The 24,006-nt window shown below is 37.8% G+C and overlaps 1 protein-coding gene across 1 annotated transcript in view; it reads right to left on the bottom strand.

Moving 5' to 3' along the window:
• NALCN (sodium leak channel, non-selective) overlaps positions 1 to 22,286 on the bottom strand; it is a gene marked incomplete at its 5' end in the record, with an annotated part of 58,009 nt that extends 35,723 nt beyond the window's left edge. The window contains 3 exons of the mRNA XM_010022212.1: positions 6,715 to 6,788; positions 20,312 to 20,453; positions 22,150 to 22,286. Of these exons, the coding sequence (XP_010020514.1) occupies positions 6,715 to 6,788; positions 20,312 to 20,453; positions 22,150 to 22,286 (353 nt within the window). The remainder of the gene's footprint in view (positions 1 to 6,714; positions 6,789 to 20,311; positions 20,454 to 22,149) is intronic.
• Positions 22,287 to 24,006: the final 1,720 nt, after the last annotated feature.

Genomic DNA, 24,006 nt, shown 5'->3' with positions numbered 1-24,006 from the left:
ATAGAGAGGGCCATTGGCACCTGCCGTGCCTCAGAGTATTTTGCCTTGCTTCCAGCTGCTGCTCCAGCAGGGTACAGGTCCTCTACAAATTTCTGTATTACCTGCCATCCTCAAGAGGATGTTTTGGACATCCTCTACCATCTCATACATTGCTAGATGTCCATATGTGGACAACTTCATTGAATGCTTGTTCAATTAATTTAATTGATGCTGTTTGGAAGTTATTCAAGTAACGATAAAGTGGGAATCTAAAGACAAAGCAGTTAGCTAAAGATCTCACTGGGCTCCACTGCCTATACTGTCTAGACCTCTGTTAACTAGACGATAGAGATCATCACTTAACTTACAGACATCTGGTAATCTGGAGGTGAATGCCACAGCTGGGATAATCACTATGCCACAGCTTTAAAATTTACCTCTATGTGGCTTGCAAATTGGAGTTAAGAAAAAAATGTTTTCTTGACTTGATACATATTTGGGTAACTGCAGCTGGTTGGAATCTTTTGACTTTTCTTCAAACAATGCAGGCAAAACTACCTTTTCTAAGCTAAACCTGTCGTTTCCATCTCCCTGTACAATCTCTGTGCATATATACTGACTTGTGGAGGCATGTGATGAAATAAAGGAGAAGAGACAGGAAATATGTCAAGCTTCTGGACTTTGTACTCACCTTGCTGAACCCTGAACACAGTCCAGCAGCTGCAACCACATGCTCCAAATTTGCCTTGAAAAGCACAAATACCCTAAAAAAGAAAATCCAATTTGGTAGGTTATCAGAAAGCCAGGCTACAGGTGAAGACCATGCAGAACAGTATGGTACTGGGATACCACATAGTTTGTACTACCTGTGAGCAATGAAGATGTCCAAACTTTTGAAGTCCTTCAGACTAGTTCATGCTTTGGAACCCCTGAAAAATAAGGAGTGAACAGAGTGTTCAAGTAGTGTTCTTTGAGCTAATGTAAAATGTTAAACTCTTTGATCGATACTTCAAAATACTATACCTTTAATGATTAGTCTGAGGTCTCTCATTCCTTCTGAGGTATGCACATGGCTCACGCTTGGACTTTTTATGGAGGCATCCTTTCTGCAGCAAGTGTTCACTCATCTTCTTGCATTCCAGCAGCTCACTGATTAGTTGGTTTTCTGTATTATTTTTAATGAGTGAATACTTCTGTAGTAACTACACATCTGCACGTATTATGAGGTACTTTTGTTCTTGTTCTCCCTGAAATGTGCTCACACTGAAATCTCAGCAGTGTGGTACACTTCAGCAAAACACTCAATTATCAGCCTCTTCCAGTGTTGCTTTCACTGTGACTCTTTTTGCTTTATATTTTTGCTATGCGGACAAGCAAAAGCAGTGCTTGACACACTGAATGGCAGAGCATTAAACCAGAAGGTCTGTGACAAACTTGAGGACTGAGTCAGCAAAAGCTTTAGGAAGTTGGACAAGGAAATGTGCAAAGTTTCATACCTGGTGCGGAATAGCTCCATGTGTCCGTGCAGGCTGTAGAATGGCTGGCTTAGGAAAAGGATTCACATTGTGCACTGTGTCTGGACCTGCCATCAATGAGGCAAACTGACTAGTATATCAAGGAGGTGTGTAGCCAGCAGATAAAGGGAAGCTGTTCTCCTTCCTCTGCTCACAAGCTGGAGAGACTGTGCCTCCTTTTGGGTACTTCAGAAGGGAAGTTGAAACACAGGAGCAGGTACAAACAGTCTACAACGTATGACCTCTAGGGGAGACCTGGGAGAGGTGGGCTTGTTTACTTTGGTGAAGAGAAGGTTAAAGCATGGAGCTAAACTCTTGTTACTGTGACATGGCCAGAGCAGTGAGCAATGGCCAGCAACAGCGTCTTCGAAGGTTCAGACTGGGCATCAGGAAAATGCTCTCAAGGGTAGGGTAATGCAGTGCTTGAACCAGAGCAGTGGAAGATGAAGAGCTGGTCTGATCCAGGGTTAGCCATAGTCCTACTTGAAGTGGGCAGTTGGACAACATGGGCTCCAAAGTTCCCTTCTGACTGATATGTTCGTGTTCCTGTGATAAACAAACTGATGAAAAGGTTTCCTCACTCTTTTATGAGAGGTGGTGTATTATACTACTGTATTAGTGTCCAAAGGAAATTTATTCTGAGATTAATTTTGTAACTTTCCTAGAAGCACAGAGAATTTTGTTCCTTGATCATTCTAATATTCAGAAAAGAATCACTGTATTTTGCAGAAACACTTGTATGAATGCAGTGTGAATTATCTTATAGCATATTAGCAAATTGGTACTTTCAAAATACTAGCAAAATACTTTTTTTGTGTGGGTGCTTTTTTTACCTCTTTTGTTTTTTTTTTTCTCTCCAAGATGCACTCATGACAGTTCAGTTTCAAACATAAGATAAATGCACTTCACTAGATTAGCTATTTATGAAATTGAAAGTTCCTCTTATGCATGAGATATGGTATTCCCTTAGGCCCAGTACGTGTACCAGACAAATCTTGACTATAACAGTGAAAACTTTGTTCCATACCCCTAGCATTAGTTTACACTTTGACTACAGCATCAGCTGTAATGAAAAGCTAATAAAAAGCTGACCATTCTAAAAGCGTTTCAAAAACTGTCACAATACATATTTTATAATAAAATTATTTTTTGTGATTTTGGTGAGTTTGATTTTCCTACCAACACATCAGAGAAGTTATTCTTTGTATTTTACAGAATAAGAGTATAAACCCTTATGTGAGGGTGACTGAGCACTGGTGCAGGTTGCCCAGAAATGCTGCGAGTCTCCACCTCAGGAAACACTGAAAAGCTGTCTGGACATGGTCCTGTGCAACTGGCTCTTCGTGTCCCTGCTTGAGCAAAAAGGTTGGACTAGATGTCCTCCAGAGGTCCCTTTCAACCTCAACCATTCTGTGATTCTGTGAAGCATGGTTTAATAGACACCAGAATCAGGTTCTGCACTACAGATACTTAGATTATAATTTAGACTATGTAAGACTACTTTTAATTTGCTCAGTTTCCCCACCATTCTCTGCTGTTTCCAACTTATCCTCAGCACTGGAAAGAAAGGACCGCTTTATCCACAACATTTTGACTTGATCTTCTCCACCCTCTCTACTTCAGAAAGCCAGCAGGACTAATAAAGGTCTAGAGACCCATTCTTAGATACTGACCCCACAAGAAATGAGGGTCAGAAGAACCACAGGCACAAAACTTGCTTTTAAGATTAAAAGCAGCGCTCACAGCAAGATAGGAACAGAAGTGGGAAACTCTGAAGATATGCAGGAGGAATTATATTTGCTAAAAGCAGTTATTGCTGCTGAGGGAAATACATCATAATTTTCAGAAAGAAATGGAACTCTTTGTAACTCAAAGGTACTACTAAATGTGATTGTGTTTTGAAAAAGTTGTTCTGTCTGTAATTCACTGTTATCTTGTTTTATTTTCCTCAGAAGGGTCAGTTCCCCACCTCAGAATGAACTTTGTGAAGAGTTAAGTCTCTCTGTGCTTTGACACTGGCAGGGGTCATGCAAATCACTGGTTTGAATCAAAGTGCTCAGGACAGTAGTTGTCACATCCTCGATTTTGCTCCTAGGACTAACTGTACCAAGACCTCAAGGGGCAATGTGAAAGTTAGTTTCCAAGCAAGGATTTTCAGAAAATAGATAGTTCTCCTGAAGTGCAATAAGAAAGTTGCAGGAAAATGAAGAGACCTGAGACCTATGTATGCATAATGCAACATGAGACAAGCAGGCAAGATGGCTAGGACTGAATGTATTACCCATCTCTCTGGGTGGCTGAGGGCTTCTTATGCCCTCCTTCCACCTCTTGGGGAAGAAGATGTCAAGCTGCAGTTCAGAATATAAAGGGAAAAATAAGGTTTAGATAGAAGGAGATGCACAAGAGAGACATAAAGGTACCTGTGTGTAATGTAGGACTAGATGATCTCCAGAGGTCCCTTCCAACACTAATGATTCTGTGATTCTCTGTTGTTGATGCTGTTGAAACATTCAGAATTTGTTTAAAATATATTTTTTTGAGATGTAAAGAGTACGTGTGTGGGGAAGGTAAGAGGTGAACTTATGCTAGAACACACTTAAAACTCTCTTTTCAGTATGGCAATTTGATCAAGTTGCAGTTGCCTATGGACAGCTTTACTGTGTAGAGACAACGATTTAGATAAGTGCTCCTTAAGTTAGGAAGATAAAATTTAAAAAGATTCTAGAAGGAATCTTTTCAGAAGACCCATATTGATTTATCTATTATTGTTCTTGCCATAAATGCCATTTTTTCTTTTCTCAGATACTCCGTATAGCTGAGATTCAGCTACTTAGGGAGTATACAGCATTTAAAATTAAAGTAAAAATAAGAAAATGAATATCCTATGTCTTGTGAGTTTGAGTTTTCCTGTGTTCCCTGAGTTGAATCCAAAGTTTCAGCTGTAAATTTTATCCTTTCTTATCATTTCTGTGTTTGTAAAATTCCCCTGCATTGACACTGGTGACACTAGCAACAACATGGAAACACTTGTACTGCTCAGGACCATCAGGCCCATCCCTGGCAATGCTCTCTATCAGCATGCCCACCAGACATACAATGAACACAATTTTCTCAGAGCTTGTTTAACAATTCTGAATCAATAACAAGAAAGAATAACCAGTATTTGTTCCTTTTTGTCAGGAGGAACATAAGACCACCTCTTGCAAATGACTTAGAAGCATCCTCAGAAAGCATGAGAGGACATATGATTCCACATTTTTCTTACTTGACAGAGGTTCCCTCCTTTTCTCTGTTTTCCTCAAAAGTTCATCGCTGATGACCCAGGAAGTAGATGGAAAAGCACAGTAAATGCAGATTAAATAGATTCATAGATTAAGTAAAATAAATTAATGAATTAGTAAATGAAAACTTTCTTCTCCTTCTGAAACTTTTCTTTAGAGGAACTCAGGTGAATTGATGAGAAGTCTTCCAATATACAAAACTTTGTCAGAAGACATGCTCTGAAGGACCAAGTGGAAGTCAGAGGATTGGAACTGGAATGACTCATTTCTGATTCTGTCCTGGTACCTCAAAGAACCTAGTAAAACCCAAACAACTGTTTGCTTGGATTCTCATCCCACTCTGCCTCAGACTTCTCCTGAAAGGAGAAAGTGCTGTGCTGATGGAAGAATTCCAATTTGCAATTTGCAGGACTTAATTTTTTCTTCTGTGTAAGTAAGAATGGAGCCCCTATAGATGTCACAGGTTTGGTTCGGTTTTTTTTAAATATATAAAAAAAGTAGGGTATTCTTTTTATCTACATGTTTTCTCTGTGGTGTAAGAATCATGCCAAACAAACAGACATTTATGTAACCCTAGAGGTGTCAATAACATTTTACAGCTGTACTATAACAGAGTTTCATTACAATTGTTTTACTGAAAGACTGCCATGAAGCCTGTATCTAAACCCATATTTTCAGAAGTTTTTTATGAGGACAAAGGGACTTGCATTTACCTGTAATCGTAATGCCTGTAAAATCACAGTACATTCATGTAAGTGAAATAAATGCTTAAAATAGACTCCCAAGTTTTCTTGGGATAGATATGGTCTATAGACCATAATAGATAATATGGTCTATAGACCATAAAAGATAAATAGAATACTTATGGTCCTGTAGTTACATTTCTCAAAAACATTTTGCCAATAAGCATTAATTTGAATTAGAAATTGTTCATGTTTTCATTACCATGGGTTTAAAGACAGATAAAGTTTCATGTTAATTTCTAGTTTTCCCTGTGCTGCATTCTTACAGAGTATTAAGAAGTAGAGCTGTAATATTTCACAAATAGCATGTAATCACTAGGCAATTTTTCAAGAAACTTAGTAATTCAGAAATCACTCTGAATTTCTAGTGCGCTGCTCTCCATAAAACATTGCCATACTTAATCTAATCCCACAGTTATACTTCTTAGATCAATTATTCCTGTTTATACTGTTTATACCAGGGACCACTGATACATAATATTCTCGAGACACATCTGCTATGGTAAGAATATAAATATAAAAGAGAGAATGATCTATAAATTATTGGCATTGCTGATGCCAATGATAATCATACTAATGTAAAACCAATAGTGGCATGAAAACCTGCAGCATGCTGTTACCCATATGATCACTTTACATATGCGTCTTGGAGACTTAGGCTTGCATTATTTACTTATGGTGCTGAGTACTTACTTGATATGGAATACCAAAATGAGTGATCATTATTAAAACATTCAGGAAAGCCTTCTGCAGAAATCACAGTTCTGAAATCTTCATTGTACATTTCCTACTTGAAATTTGATAACCTGTATTCTCTGCTTTCTAGTGCACAACCTCTATTATGTTCATATTTATGCAAGAACTAGGCTAGAATTCTTTAGGCAACATAACACCACTTATGAAGAGACATTTTTGGTTAATTTGGAAGGAAAAAGTGAAAAGTGCTGAAATATGATCTTTCCACATGACACAGAACTGAAATACATACTGAAGAAAAATAATCTTTCTCTTGTTGCTGTTTATGCATATGATACAGCCAGAGAAAAGAGCAATTTATCTTTGATAATGAAGGCAACAGATGTACCACAAAGGGATATACTATCATAAATATTATACACACAGTAACATTCATGAAAAACAAGGTTATGAGAAATCAGATGACAGTCAAACCAATATCAAACCACTGCTGATTCTTACCTTAGAATTTTATTGATTGCTGTCTCTTTTTCCAGAAGGTTTCTTGCTCTGCTGCTGAAAACAGATTTACGGAGCTATAAAATTAAGAAAAAGACAGTGTACTTTTAAATTGACGTAAAACATAGTATGTGATAGACCAATGAAACATTATGATGTTGAGTGTGTATAAAATTAAACACATAGTGTTTTCTATCATAAAGCTGTTTTTCACAGTATGTGGCATGGGTGTCCTTTTCCAGGAAAAGGATAGCGGAAAAGATCAAAATGATCACATTTGAGAGCAAATTCCTTGTCTTAGAACCTAACCTTACCTTACCTTGCAGATTTTGGCCTTCCTATCCCAATCCCTACCTAGTTCATGGTAGAAAGAAGCAGAAAATTTTGTTGACTAGAACGAGTATTATTCCTTTTATCACAGATTTCTTTTCTTCTCCCATTAGCCAAGTCACACTTTGTCTTAATCCTGGCTACCCCTCCTCCACTTTGGATTTTGAGTAGGCTGGATCATACCCTGGAGATGCCTTAACTATATAGAGGAGCCAGCTAACAAAGCTTAGATGTACCATTTCAGTGCCTGGAGCAGGTGAGATGAAAGTAGGTCCCTTTCCCCCAGCAATGTAGAGCAAAAAATGTGGTGAGCAAAATGTGCATGTTTTTGCCTCTGGTTATGAACAGTGTCTAGGCACATTCTCGTGAACAGGATTCCCTGAATATTAAGTGAAAGGACGAACACACAAAAACCAAACACTTAATGCCTAAGCAAGTGCTCAGCAAACATGGCAAATCAAGGAACAAATCACAGCTGAAGAATTTAGCTGAGGAACTGCACCTCTGATGAACAGAAAGCCTCTGGCACCTTGTAAGACTGTCAGCTGTTTGGAGATTGTCATCTTGAAGCAAATGATTGAGAGAGATTTAGGAGCTTCTAGCAATGTGTGCCCTGTTTCTGGTCAATCTGTAATGGAATCTTTAACCACATTTCCTTAATACTATTTCTTAAAAGTATCAGATTGGTTTAACAGATCTGTGCCTGATGTAAGGATGTAAACCACTGCATCAAATCCAGAGTCATTTAACAAATAATCTTGCTAGAACTTCTCCTAAAACTCAGATTGACTCTGATTCACCTTAAGATGTCTTACTTTGGAGAAAAACAGAAGCCTAGAAAATACGTTAAAATTTGTTAATTGTACTGGTTGTCCTTAATAAAATGACTGCTGCTTTTTAAGCCACACCTGTAGCAGCAAGCTACAATCATTTTCCTAACCCTTGCCTTTTCAAGTGTAGCCCCTTTAACCTTTCTCAAGTCCTAATCTACCTCTGTGCTGCCTGTGGAAGTAAGAACATAGATGATTTGAAAACACAACTATTTTGAGATTCTGATGGTTCCTTAAAAAACCAGCAACTTGGAAATTGAAATAAAGTATGCAACACTTCAGAATGTAATCTGGAAAATAAGGTACTGGAATTTCAGTTAAGATTTTAAAAATAGTAACAGAATTGTTGAATTCTGAACAGAAATTTGAATATAAAGCAAAAAATGGTTCTCTTGCCTGGACATGGCTAACATCAAAATAAACTGAAAATCACAGTATGAGACACACCATTATATTAAATATTGTGTAGGGGTAAACAGTTCATATAAAAATACTTGTGTAGGTTTTAACTCATTTGCAGTATCTCAGGACAGGTTTAGTGGATTTATCAGCATGGTACGTTATTATGGATTTAGATATCACTGACGATGAAAACAATGACAACTCTTTCAAATTTTTTTTCTTCTGGTGTCAGTGAAATTAATGTCAGTGGAACCCCAGATAACTGATTTCCCCCCTTACCAGATAAGAAAACTCCAAACCAAAGGAGTATCTATCCTTTTGTAAGGTGTTAGCTAATATTTTTTTCAGGTCTCAACTAGGAACATCAAACTTATGAGAATAATGAAGGTAGAAAAACAACTCATCTGAGTTGTTTTTTTCCTGTTAAAAATAATTGCTTTAGAATAATTGCAATTACATCAAACATCAGGGGAAAAAAGAGCGCTGCCTGCTAATGTGTTATGTCAATTTATTTCTAATAACAATTCTTCGCTTGTTAACATCTTAGAAATTGGAAAGATTTCAAATACAGGAAGCATTAATTTCCTTCCAAATTTCCAGTTACTGCTTATCTGATTTGAGAAAAAAGCTGAGGCAAAAAAAATTTTCTGGAATTGTCTACAGCTTAGTATCTGGCACAGACCACTTTTGGTGTTTAAAATAGGTGTCAAAACACTTTGGCATCAATTGTGTGGCCCAACCAGGGAAATTCACCCAGGTCTTCAACAAGGGAACATGCCCTGGCAAAGTGGGGACAAAGAGTCTACTTCTTTTCAAAGACTTCACAGGGAGGCTGGGTGCTTGTAATAACACATTTAGCTCTTCTCCAGGACAAGTGTTAAAACCATCCTAGTTTTAAAATCTTCCTTGCTACCCAGCAAGGAAGAAGAACATCTCAAGAAAATCTGCCAGCAGGTCTAGGCCAAGGGCTACATGTATCTGGCACATTTGTCCATCAGGGACTGCTGACTCCTCCCTCTAGGTAGCAAGACTAACAAAGAAGGAGGCAATGCATGTTTTGCGTAAAAGCATACTGCTAAATCCCTTGCATGCCTAAGCTGGAAACGGTTTGACTCCCTGGTTTTGATGCCTTCAAGGATCACTCCAGTTGTCTGCTGGAGATTTGCAAGGACAGCACTGCACTCTGGCATTTGGCACTGCACAGCCAGAGGTGAAACACCCATGGAGCCAGAGAAATGAAGCAGGAAGGAGTCACTGAGATGGTAGAGAAAAGACTGGGTTTTAAGTTCCTACTCCTGCTCATGAATTTTATTCAGTTATGCCTAAACACATAAATGCCTAAGAAGTCATGGGAATGGAGAAAGGGACCAGAACCACGGGTGTTGCACCAGCTTATTTTTGCAAAGAGCGCATTTACTTTTCCTGCATTTTTCCAAAAGGATTAGCTGTAGAACTTATACCTGAAACAGTACGTCCTTGGGCACTGACTGTGGTCTAAGCATACCCAATGGACTGAGGCTTAGATGAAGTTTTGAAGGTTTGTTACCATCCTGTCTGCCTCTCCATTATGACAGAATTTAGGTTGGCGCCAGGTATCCAGTTCTTTAATCCAGGAATACATGAGCATGCACAAGATCTTATATTTTGGTGCCTAGTGATCTCAGTGGTTCAAGATACAACCCAGGGATTTCCAAGGATTATGGCTTTCAAGACTTAGGAGTCTTCTCCTTCCTTCAGAAGAACCCTGGTGAAAATATCTCAAGTTTAAAATATCCAGAAAAAGCAATACAAAAGAATATTTTTAGATATGCACAATTGATCCACTTCTCATATTTAAAGGAGGCAGGAGGCAGTCAAATAGCAACATGCATATGTCAATATGCATGCTAAGGAAAATCAAACATCACTATAGATTTTAAAAGTATGTATCCTTATTTCTATATTAAATAAATAAACCAAACTGCTTCCCATTAAATTTTCCAAATTTGCATAGCACACGAGGCAGATGCAATGGAACTGTACAAACAGAAAATGGGGAAGATGATCAGTATTTTGTTTAATAATGTCTAGATGCCACATGCTGGCATAATATGAGGCTGGCAATTAAAACTTGTGATACCTGCCGAGTTCTCAAATGTTGCAGAGGAAATTATTAGCAGTGCTAATGTACAAAAGACATTACTTGATGAGATGATGTGGAATTAAATAAGTACAGTATACTCTACTGAGGTTATTTTAGGGTATATCTGCTTAGCCTGCTGGGTTTTTTATTACAGATTGTAATGTAGTGTGAGGACACCCTCAGTGTATCTTTATTACCCATTATTTATTTATTTACTTCTTTATGCTACCTATAAGTACACTCGGTGCAGAAATAACAGTGCCATATAGCTTGCCGCTACAGCGCATTATTTTTTTGTGTAAGACATTGTCCTGAAATCACCTAACAGCATCTGATTACTGTTAAATATGTTTTCAACAACACATCTTGAAGAACTGCAGTTTACTTTAATCTGCAAGGAACAGCTGTGACAGGTCAGCAAATTACCAGTACTACTTCCTTGATAAAAAGGTTCTACATGGAAAGCATGTGCTCCTATGAAACCATGATAAAAGCTCATGTCTTGCTTGTCTCATTCCTTTAAGGTTATTTACACAGATGTGCCCATAGATGCAGAATCAGGAAATCTGCAGGTACTGCTTCTCCAACGAGTGCTGGCGCCCTTCAGGGCTGCTGCTGGCAGGACAGACTTCAGGCAGACCAAATGACTCATTTCAGTTTGTGTGAACTCGATCTGAACGCTACAACCTACGAGATTCCGTTTGTCCACAACGATAAGGATAAAGGAATAAACCATTATAACTGCTGTAAAAGCAGCTAAATCACAGCACATTGTTGTTCTGCAAGTGCCACCCGCTGCTTTGAAAAGGTACTGCAAACATTTTAAATGACAGGATTTATTTAGTAATATATTTTAAAAATCCAGGCTTTCTACCCTAGAAAAACAAAATCCTTGGCATAAGATTAAAAGCAAAGCAACATAGGATGATACCTTTGCTAGGTGACAGCTAATGAGCGTGGACCAGTCTCACAGCCTAGGTGTACTGGCCCAGCACTGCTGACTTCAAGGGGACCTGTGGCAATTTATAACAACTAAGATATGGCTCAGTGGTTTTACATTTTGAGAAATGCTATTCATTGTCAAGGTTTTGATAGATTTGGCTAGCGACATGTGCACTGCACAAACACCAGCAAGCACTGCACAAAGTAACTGTTTTAACTTGACTTTGACAGTGAATTGTATGATATCAACAGGTAAAAACTGTGGTGATGTACTGTATTATTCTTGTATCAGACCACTGCAGAGTTGGCAGAAGAGACAAGTGCTGGTGGGTGTTCTGCAACATAAGGTGAGACAAGGTCATAGGCAAATACTGATATTAATATCTGAAATACTTGGTTGATAAGGGGGGGGGGAACTGCATGCAATACATTTTTCTGAATTTTTTTTTTTTGTGTTATTTGAAAATAAGGAATTTTAGCTTTGTACTGTTTTTTTATGGGCAACTGCAGAACCATATGGGAATGGCCTTCTGTACCAAGCCAGAAATTACAAGCAAGAAAAAAGAAATCAACCAAAGCTTCTGTTTCAGCTTGGTATTTGTTGGATGCCAATTGATGGTTTATGTAGACTTGCAGATTGAGCAGATTGTTAGGTATTATATTGTTATTTAAACATGTAAAACTTCTTGGGAAAATATGAAGAGTCAACACTAAGCGATATATCAGAGTGATTTTTAAGAAACAGTGAGGAAATATTTGGGCAGAATCTGTTCAAAACTTGAGCATTCTATTAAATATAGGATATTTTTGGCCCACAAGAGTATGCTATGTAGCCTCTCAAATGCAAATATTATTTGTTCAACAACATTCTGCCTATGTATCTTTGGCTTGAAGAGATCAGACACCATCAAAATGAATGTGACAAAAAAAATGAGGAGTGATGGAACACAAATTGTTGGTAGGTACCCAACAAAATGTTCAGAGGAATTTAAGCAGGTTAAGTGACTAAATCCTACAGAAATCAGTGGGGAACTTCTTAAGCCCTTTTGAAAACTTTGCTTAATGCCTACAGAATCATAAAGGGTGCAATTACAAGGAACCTCTAGAGACCACCTAATCCATTTTCCTCCCTCCAAGTAGCAGTATTTTCATTTGGATTTTAAAAATCCGGCCCTTGCGAGGTTGTCCTAAATAAGAAACAGGCTAGCTAAACAGTGAAGAAAGTGGTCTAGTATCAGACAAGTGCCACAAGGAATCAAAGGCTGTCCTTTCTGATCAGATGTCTAGAATGAGAAGTAGGCATAATCTCCTTAACTCTTGGGAGTCATTGACCTGCAATAGCCTTAATTCCTTTTGTAGCCCTTGATTGCTGCCTCTCTCTTAAGGAAAGCCATGTTCTTCTAATTAGATGACTAGTGGTTTGGAAAATCTACATGTTCTTTCATAACCTAATACCTTTTTCAATTAAGTCTGAGAATGTAGACAAGGTAAATATTAGCATACTCATAAACCCCTGAGAGACTTAAAGGGGATGATAGTAGTCCATCTCAGACACATGGGAGAACAATTCCAGGGAGGGAGAATCCCTCTCCTTTACGTCTTGTCATACTATAGTTGGGTTTTTACCTTCGGCGTATCTGAGTTTTTCACTTTCAGTGCTTTAATGGGTAGGTTTTCCATAGAATCACAGAACGGTTTGGGTTGGTAGGGACCTTTAAAGATCATCTAGTTCCAAGCCCCCTGCACTGAGCAGGGACATCTTCAACTAGATCAGGTTGCTCAGAGTTCCATATAAGCTGGCCCTGAATGTTTCCAGGGATGGCACATCTACTAGGCAATCTGTTTCAGTGTTTCACCACCTCATAGTAGAAAATGTCTGCCTTATATCCAGTCTGAATCTTGCCTCCTTTAGTTTAAAACCACCCCCCCTTGTCCTATTGCTACAGGACCTACTAAAAAGTCTGCCCCCATCCTATAAGCCCCATTTAAGTACTGAAAGGCCACAATAAGGTCTCCCTAGAACCTTCTCTTCTTCAGGCTGAACAAGCCCAGCTGTATCAGCCCGTCTTCACAGGACAGGTGCTCCAGCCCTCTGATCATTTGGGCAACTGCAACCTTGGATAGGTTTGTTTTCTTTCATTTTCCATCTTTATTTCAGGCAGGAGCCAGGGAGACCTTGGGAAAAGCTAGCAAAGAGGGCTGGGTAGATTAGTCATGGCAGCCAACAGCAGGGTGGAAGTAAAGACTCCTGGCAAAGATGATGTGGGGTTGTAATACATTCTCCTGGGTGCACAGTGATGGAGAAGCAGGCTTCACTCCACACCTCGAGATGGGGATCGTGAAGCTGTAGAGAAGGGACTGCCGTGCTGGGTTATATGGAAGAAGACTGATAACGACTGAGTGTTTCAAGTGGGAGATAACTTGGGTTGGAGGAACAAGAAAGAACATTACTCCTGGTTCTATAAGCACATGCATATAATTCCCTTCACTAGAACAAGGCGACCATGATTATATTCAATCAGTTCTTGTGAATGAGTCCTGTGAGTGGCTGAGGGAGCCCTAAGGGCTTGGAGAAAGAGATCTGGATTCCTCAGTAGGAACAGGAAAGGTAGAGTACAAGGCTCAGATAGAAGGGCTTTCGTGTAACCCAGCCCCTCATTGTCTCTCCCTTCACTCCAAACTAATGCATGCTCTTTTCTGCTAGACTACAACATCCCTAAAAACTTTGGCATGACTGTATTTTGTTTGATTAAAAAAACAGGAGGAGTATGATCAGGCCTTTGTGTTTTAATGCATCTTCACAGCCTTTGTAACAAACATGTGAAATCCTTTAGCGCAACACTGATGAAATAGAAAGCTAATGCCAGCAGTAGTGCTGAATTACGACAGTTTTTGGAAATGACAAAGTATCCAATTACCAGCCTACTTTCTGACAAAATATAATTGAAAATTGGTCTTTTTCAGGCAGAATTTTGATCATATTATGTGGAGGCATGAGTGACAAAGCAATTTAAAATCATCAGAAGCCAAGGACAGACCATAACAAGAACAGAGTCTTGTTACTATTGCAGTTGTCTTCTCTGCTTTGAAAGCAAAGATGGTCAGAAAAGTTAAACATTACCAGCTGAAACGTGTACATGGTAAAATACTTAATGAGAAAGTGTCTTTTTCTATAAATTGATTACTTAGACACAGGGACATAGGGACATTGTTGCATGTGCATTTTATCTGAAAATAAACAAGACCTTTAAAAAATGCAGAACAGACAAGGAGGTCTCCTGATTAATTTTCAGCAAACCTGAAATACATCACTGCATTTACATACATTTATTAGAAAGATATGATGAGAACAGACGTGGGATAAAAATAATCTTTGAAAATCAAGACTGTAATGAGCAGTAAAATGCTGGATCCTCATTCCAGCAGATATAGATTGTTTTAATGACTTCTCTGAATGTTATAGCTAGACAGATTTTGGCAATACCTGTGAATGACATAAATAGGTAAGACTGATGCACTTGACTGAGTTTAATTAACAAGCGGTATGTGGAAACTTTATTTGTATGACAGAGTTCTACTCAGATACTCAGTAAAGGGAGATTATGATAAAAATGGAATTATTTTTGTTGCTACTTAATGCACAAAGTTCTGCAAGAATTATTTCAGGGGAAAAAAATGCACTATTTATTATTGTTTAAAAATAAATAATCTTTTCTACTTGGAATTCATGTGCAATTACACTTACTCAAAATTAATGTCATAAAATTATTTTTTCAAATTACTTAGAGAAAAGAATAATGAGGAATACAACAGAATGATATTGTGCTTTTTGTGCCAAAATTCTGCTTTGCGCATTAGAATGCCCAAACTAAAGTTCAGAAGAGGTTGATTAATTTGGGACATAAGTTTATTATGATAAAAAGCAGAAATTCAGCAAGTGAGAATTTATGAATAAATATTCTACCCTTGGTTCTTTTTAAAGAAGGAAAAAAATACAAATAAAGTTTATGAGTATGTCTTCATGCCTGAAAGATACCTTGGGACACCCTGTCTTCAGTGCTGAAAGCTATGCCTTATAAAAGCTGAACAGATATTTCAGCTTTTAAAATTACAAATACTTTCTGCAAGGAAAAGTAATTTTGGAATACTCTCAGAATATACGTGGTTCTTTTTGCAAGAAACAATGCAGTGAATGGAAGAAGCTGAGCACAGATCAGAAAAAAGACATGCCAGAAGAAATTGCCAGATTAAACGACATCTTATCAAGAATAGGTGTTCTGTCTCAGCAGCTCACAAATGGAGTAACTACGATGTTAACCAAACACGCATTCGAAGTTGTGGGCAATCTCGTGTGTTGAATTTGTGTGTGAAATTGCAAACAGATAAAATCATAAACTTTCCCTCAGGTGTCGAGTTAATGATTTCTACATAATACAAAGGGTGTTGATCTTCAAACAAGTACTGAGGCCCTTCCAAGATGAGGCTTGTAACTGTGCAAGGTAACACAGGTCATCATGAACATACCAGCTCAGTGCCCTGACTCCCAAAGAACATAAAATCCAGCATGAGGTCTGCTGCTTAATATTCACAGTCCTCTATAGTAATGGCTCTGGCTACCTCTGAGATCAGCTCTCACTTTCTGACCATCATCTCTCATCACACAGGTACATTCTACTGTAAGCAGGAAATCAGTGGGAGAGGATATGGCATGGGAGGTCAGACTTTCACAGGAGGTAGACCTTAATGATGGATCTTGCTTACACAGGAAAATGGAATGGCTACTAATTTCACTGCTTGCGGAGCTAAAAACAAAACTCACACATGTGAAAGGAAACAGATAGGAAACAGGATGATAGAGAAGACAGAAAAGGAAAAAAAAGTATGTTTGCTACTATCCAGTTAATCTTACAAATACAGAAATAAAGGAACTGGTTTGCTTATATTCCTTCAATTAAAAGGGAGATCCTCAATAAAATACATGGATATATTGAATGCTCTTTTGCTTTGTTTTGTAATACACTCCTGCTGTGCCATTGCTGTAAACATGCACATGTTTATATGTACGTATTGAGCCATAGGCATTTTCAAAATTTATCTTCTGAGTCTGACAGTTCTGAACTTTAACAGCACTGTGCTGTCTTGTGTGGCCAAAGCAAACAGTTCAGGAGCGTCCTCACAACAGTTTTCCACAGGGCTGCTAAAGGTTGAATATCTCTTAGGAAAGCACTCTGAGGTGTTTCTGTGCTCCTCTGATTCTAGCCTTGAAGTTAAGAAGCCAAGGCCAATGCTCTGCAGGCAACTCAGATATATTTTACTGGACACCTGGTTTATTTCAAATCTTACAGCTCATTTAGATCTTTGTCCCCCAGAACCCGCTGAGGCTATCCCTCAGGCTTTTGTGAGAGCCACCACTGTGAGATGTCCTCATTTTCTGCCAATTTCCTTTCTTCTCATCCACCCACTCACACGATTTCCCTATTTTATCCACTTCTCCTGTCCAAGAATTTACTAAAATATTGGTTAGCTAAGGAAATTCCCAGCATACTGTGAACAATTTTCATATAAATGTGGAAGTACAAGAGAACACCTTCCTCTCTGTCTCTAAAACTCCAATTCTCCCTCATCTACAATGCTCATTGAATACCATAACTCTCTCTTTTCATTTTCAAACTCTCAGACATTTTTTCATTAACATTAATTTTATAATGGCACTGTCTCATTATACATGCACTTTTTCTGATCAGTCTTCTTTTTTTTCACCAGAAAGTATCTTCATGGTACTTTCTACTGCAACAGGGGTATCCTCACCAACTTGGACAGTCCTGGTTTCTCTAATTAGACCCAGAGCTCTTCAACTCATGGCCTGCAGACCACATCAGGATAGACTAACTCAGCACACAATGGAGCAAGTCTGTGACAAGATCAATGGGTTTATGAAAATTTGCTCTGCAGGACCTCCAGCAGAGAGCAAAAACCAGCCATCCTGCATTTCCAGCAGTGTTAAGTTCAGAGAAGCCCAGAGAATCCCATTTTTATACACAAAGTTACAGATAATCATAAACAGTTCATCTAAAGCATCATGCTAAACTGCATATCAAGCATCCATGACTGAGATAGTTTAGGTATTGCTGGCATTGGATGTAGGAGAATGAGCATGGCACAGTCTGTCTCCACACACCCACTCAGACCCCACACATTGAGAGAGAATTGTTAGGGGATGTATAAAGGTAAAGGTATCTAAAAGTAATCTTTTATAGTAGTGTTTGGTTAGTTTATTACTTTGATAATTTGAAATTTGGAAGAGTTAGAAAAACTTCTGGAACTCACAGACTTGACTCACAAAGACTTATACCAGAGAAATCTGTTTTCCAAAAGCTGTTCTGTAGAGTCAGCATAGATGAAAATAATTTCAAACTGATTGCTATCATAAGAATATATATGAATAACTTTTTCAATTATTTTGAGAAGGCAAATACCTTAAAAAAAGAAACAATGCATTGAAAATCTACTCCTTTTTTACAACTTAGAACATCTTATCAAGGAAGTGGGTAAAAAAAGACTTACAAAACCAATTATATAAGAGAACAAAACCTGATTTCTCTACTGATGATCACTGATTTTGAAGGCAAAACCAACACCATATATAGTGGTACAGTTTCAGAGAAAGAAAAAAATGTGGCTGAAATGGAAATAAGGGAATGTATGTATTAAGTACTTCCTATCACTTCAAGAGGCATGGAATGCAGAAGTACTGATATAAGTCCAGGAGAAATTGGAGGAACTATCCACAATTAAGGCACTGCAAAGAAAAGACAGTGTCAAATCTGCCAGCAGAATCTCAGCTTCCGATTCCACCCTGGTTTCTTCATCAACTACAATGCAAAAAAGATGTGAAGTTTCTGAAGCCATTGCACTGCTATCAGGAGCAGTGGGAATGCATCCTGCTAGGCACCAGGATCAGTAGTTTGGTCAGGTTTCTTTTTTACAAAGAAAAGTAAAGTATGCATGTAAGGTTTATATTTAAGTGCAACCAGTCATTCCAAGCTTGTTTTAAGGATATTTTTATGAAGATTTTTTCATACAAAAGTGAGGTTGCCTTGGCAACTGTAACTATAGAAAGCCAGACTAATTACTTCCACAAAATCCTTCCTAGTGCTTTCTCCCTCTTAACAGGAATGTGTAAATGCCTTGTTTTAAGCTGCATTTATCAGAGTATTACCCATCATTGGTTCTACCCTTGAGGCATGGGAATCCAAAAGTATGTGCTTAAAGCAGGTTGAATAGTGCAAAACCAATTTGCAAACACTTATTTCAGTTAAAAAATGGAAGTCAGATCATACATATTTGCTCTTGGAGGGAAGTGAAAATTTGAAAAGAATGCAGCAGTCTGTGTTCATATTGCAAGATCTCAGTGAATAAACTGTGCCAGGTATTCATCTATCTTCAAACACAGTAACTATTCACTTTTGTTAACAGCAGGCAGAAGGAATTAAGATTGCAATTTAATATACCTAAACTATATTAATGTAGACAGATCTACTGAATCATTGCACAACTCTGTATTGCGTATTGTGGATTTTTCTGTGTCGCTTGGACAAGTTTAAGGTCTCCGTTCATCTCTTCATACATGCTAGAAATGTACTTTCATTTCCCTTGCACAGCGTTTGAGACTCATTATTAGTGATATCTGGGATAGGCCTGCTGACCCCTAGGCTTGTCATTTAATAACTTATCCAATTTTTCTGCTGTGCTTGTTAGAACAGATGATGTCCATTTAGGCTTGATTCCTTCCTATGTCCTTCCTTGTCTGATAAATATTATTTCACCACACACCCCCCTCTAAGGCCATGCTGTTCAGCTTTGGCTTATTAATCTCTTAGTACACATTGGCCATAGGAATGGGTTTTTGAATCAAAACAGGGATGGAAATTAACAGTAGTTTGCAAATTGTCTCTTTTAATTCCTTATCAGAAGAGTATTGTTTTCCCCAGCTCTGCTTCCTGCCTCTACAAATTCAGTCTGCATTACAGATCCAAACCACACACTAGGAAAGCCAGAGTTATACTGTGTAACTACAGTATGTACCCTCTTTCTTTTCCTAGTCTGTGATTCTGTAACTTAAAAAGTACTTACAAATCACTAACGTTAATACTCAAACAGCATTTGAGCCCCCTGTTATGAATACTGAAAGGACTTTTGTTTGCTGAAATGTCACTAATAAGTTACATGGTATTACATGTGATTAAGAAGTGGTATCAGAGTAGATGCCACTAGAAATCTGGGAAGCCAGTATCCTCTATGATGCACATGAAGACTTTTTCTGCTCCTACAGTTTTGCAAGGTGCCAGAAGTCACACGTTTACTTATGCTGCTGCATCATCATCATCATTTCAAGCAGTCCTGATACTTTTCAATTCCAACCATCCATGCCAGTCCAGCTGGAAAACTAGCAGCATTTAGCACAATCAAATGTATGTATTCAGAATCTGTTTTGTAATGATTCCCAGGACTAGAGAGAGGTTAATGCCCTTTAAATAACTAGAATATTTCTTAAATTTTTACTCATCTCCATTAATTACACAGAGACCTTGCTTCAGTGAAGTGTGTCTTCAACGTTGTAGCAGTATCAAGGCATTAAAAAATCCAATGTGATATTCACAAACTTTAATTTTCCATGAGCTTCTCAGTGAGTAAGAGCAAGACTACTTAAAAAACTAGCTTTATAAGATGGATGCATTGAACAAAATTATGTATCAAATCCTGAATTTTGAAGTCAAAAGAGACATGAAAATTTAAATAAAATGAGGATCTGATGTGATGTCTGTTTTAGGCTAAATTAAATACAGCCTTTGAGCCTAGGTTCAGTCATCCTAGCTTGTGTTCGCTTTTATATAGTTTGACAGACTGAAAAATCTCCCGTCTTTCCTCACAATATGCAAGGAAAGACATATACCGCCCTATACTCTTGATTTACCTTTTGATCAATATATTTGTTTTCTTCAATTGCTGATCTTTTAGAATGGTCACATGAGGAAGAAGATGCTGAGGGAAGTCTTCGCAGCAAACAGCTGGTATCTTGTTGCTGGCGATCAATAAACTGCTTCATAAAACTTTCCCTTGTGAACAAACAGAAAATATTGATGGATTAGAACCCCAGGAAGAGTTAATATTTGGTTTTCTTTATAACATGTCACAGCCCATTAGTGCTAAGATGGATAAACTCCAAGAAAAAGTTGAACTGAGCTATAGCTGTCTAAATGGACGGAATGCCAAAGCACTGATAAAACCTAAATTCATTTATCAAAGAAATCCATTCCTGAATTCAGAGCTGGGTGGCTTGCATGTAGTTTCTATGAAAATAACTTTACTCCTTTCGATAATTATTTATTTATTCATTTACCAGTTAAAGTGCTAAAAATTTGAAGTGACTTTTGCAGTTTTCAGTTCTCTTGAGCTCATCAAACAGCAAGTTGTTAATTCAATGTACATCAAACGCTGATATAATCCAAAGGAAATATACTCTCTGCAAGAAATTCTTTCTTGAAGATTTCAAACAACATCTGTTCAGATAACTGCTTTGAATGCCAGTATTAAGGCGCTTCAGCAATTCTGTGGCTCACATATGCCATGTTTAAAATGTAGAAGCATTTCTGTTTACAACAAATGTACGTTCATCCTGCTGTATTTTAAGTTTAGTAGAGTTGCCCTAATTTCAGTGTGAATTGACTATGTCAAAACTAATACTTATCTGGAAAGAGAGTTCTACAGAGTACAATAGCTTCAGATTTAAAGATAGGATTCACTAGTGATAGTCTGAAGTCTCTTTCAGTAGTTAGCAGGTCATGTATTAGTCTATGTGTTCTCCCTGCTGAGAAAAACACAGATAGAAAGAAATACCAAAAAAGACTAAGACTAGTAGTAGAATGCCCTCAATGTATAACCAAACAGTACTTTGATACTTAAAGCAAAACATCTGTGACTGCTTCTCTGAGGTTTGGAAGGTTGTTTTACCTGACCAGCATTACACCTTTCATTCATCTAAGATGATACAAACAGGTCAAAACAATTGCCCTAGCTTCCTTGTGAGTTTAATAAAAAAGAATATATATATAACTTCAGGAGACTCAGAACAATGATACCCATCTTTCACACCATCCTCTCTCCTGGTATGTGCTCAGCAGAGATACTTGAATGGGCACGGCCAGAGGACCTGTTTGGCCACCTGTAGAGCAGCCCTTAGATTTCTGTAAGCTTTTTTTGGGAGCACACAAGAGTAATTGTACTGTAACTGATGATCGAGTAGACAGCTGAGGGTCTGATCCCTTATTAAGGTGAATTTCACAGGAAAATGGTAACTATGCAAATATAAAGAGTGGACAAGGTCATTAGAGAGTAACTGTTATTGGATGGCTTGTGTTATCCCTCTAATGATTTGCTGCCAGCTGACCTTATCTTTAAAAAGCTCCATGAGAATTGATTGGACTGCTAGTTGTCTATGTCAGCCAAAAATCTAAAATCCAAATGGGAGTGGAGAAACAACAACACACTTTTCAATCATATTGTACTTGTGCTTGTTACAGTCAACCCAGTTGCTTTCATGAATGCATTATAAGAAATTTTAGGGTTATTATTTTTTTTTCCTCCCAAGTAAGAATGAGGTAAAACCAAAATGTTACATTCTTCTGATGCCAACATCAATTCTGTTTCATTTCTGATTTTCTGAACTATCTGCAGAAAACCAGTTAAATATCTTGGATGCTACATGGCACCAGACAAGTTTATGTCAAACTAGGAAAGGAAGTATTTCAATACCTTATTTTTGGAACTGTGAAATCTGAAGGAAGCTTGGAGATTTTCACCATTTGTGGCCTGTTAGGGAATTTTTCAAAGATGCGTAGACGCAGTGGAAGCTTCTCCTTTGTGTCTGCATTTGCTTCACTTTGCTTTAGCTGAAAACAAGGAAATGAAAAAAATGACAGAAAGGGAAATTTTGCTCTGTAATATCCCAGCCTTGTTCTCCAGAATCCAAATAATAACGGCAATCATTTAAAGAAACAGAAGATGGCAGCAAAGAACTACAGAGGGTAAATTTGGTATGAGTTATTGGTCTGCTTCTGCTATGAGCTGACAAATACCTAACAATACCATGCCTTTAATTGAAAGTCATAAAATGGAAGGATTGCTAATAATTCTAATTTTAAAATATGAAGCATATGAGTGTCCTATTGAATATGCTTATTTCTATGTTTTCTTCACAGCTCCCTTACACTTTATCAAGCAAATAAACACCCATGATCTTTTCTTATTAGGCACATCTTTTTGTATAAGCTGACGGCTCTTCGATATTCAAATAGAACACGGCATTTTAAAAGGGAGCAATTTTAAAGGAATCTAGCTCTCAGAACATGAAAATAACCGGAAAATTACATTTAGACGAGTATTATAAGTAATAACAAAGGACTCAAAAGAATCCATCGACATCAGCAGTTCTGATACTGAGCTGCAGCAAATCACGTAATGCATGTTGCATTTATAAATTTGCACAAACAGTTATTCCACAGAATATCACATATTTAAGTAAAGAAAAGGCATACACCATCTATGTGGACAGATGATGGCTAAATCTAATGATATATGATAAAAAAGATAAGATACGGAGACAGGATTCCTAAATTCTTACTACCTTATGTAGCAATTCATTTGTGTCATTGCAACAAAATACCAAGTCAAAAGAATCAGTGAAATTAATTTTTACGTTTATTTTAAATGGTATGTGTATTGCATGCTATTTCACTAAGCATACATCTCCCTGAGATTATTTCAGTTCTCCTTCTCCCACCTGCTTGTGAACACACGCTTAGAAGCTTATATTTTAAAACAGATTTTCACCATCAGCACCTGCAGGGAATACTGCTGATAGACATCAGCTATAGATTTTTACCAAGCCTAGGAAGTCAAACAGAGTTTTAACTCTCATTTGCACTGCCTAGTGAAATGCTTGCTCCTGCAGCATGCTATAGAAGAACAACTGCTCTGCTGCACTGTCATGCTATCAGCAACATCACCACTTCCAGCCACAGGATAGCTTAAACTGAAGATCAATTCTTATTAGGTTGGATATAGGTTGTCATATGGACTGAAAACTGCTTGAAGAGCTACAAACAAAGACTAATGATTAATCAGCAGTGAGCTGAATAGGAGGAGACTATTGCATAAATCTCTATTATGTCCTGTCCTATTTGCTTTATTAATGATCCTTAAAAGGAAGAAATGATGACATTAATGAAATTCTCTTGATATTAAAATATGAAGAGTTGCAAATACTGCACTGGAAGAGGAAAAGGACAGATTTAGAAAAAAGGGCAGGAAATAACAGACTGAAAAAAATCTAGAGCAAGAACAAGAGCAGAAACTGATCGAGACCTTGTACTTCAGTATTGCATCAAAAGGCCAATTTGGACACCACTTACACTGCCTGCTAAAGGCTATGCTCACAAGCAATCTCTGTTGGCTAGATGTTATATAGCGTTAGAAAATGGTACAGAAGTCCACAGCTCCAGTATGTGGCGCTTTGAACAAACTATACCTCAGTATGCATTAATTTCTAAATACCTTTTACCAGTCTCAAACTACCGAGCCAAAACAGTGCAAAAGATAAAACCAGGGGAG

Source organism: Nestor notabilis, unplaced genomic scaffold, assembly GCF_000696875.1.
Source record: "Nestor notabilis isolate BGI_N333 unplaced genomic scaffold, ASM69687v1 scaffold5589, whole genome shotgun sequence".
NCBI lineage: Eukaryota > Metazoa > Chordata > Aves > Psittaciformes > Psittacidae > Nestor > Nestor notabilis.
Note: the sequence above shows the minus strand (reverse complement) of the source record. Positions and strands in the feature narration are given on the sequence as shown.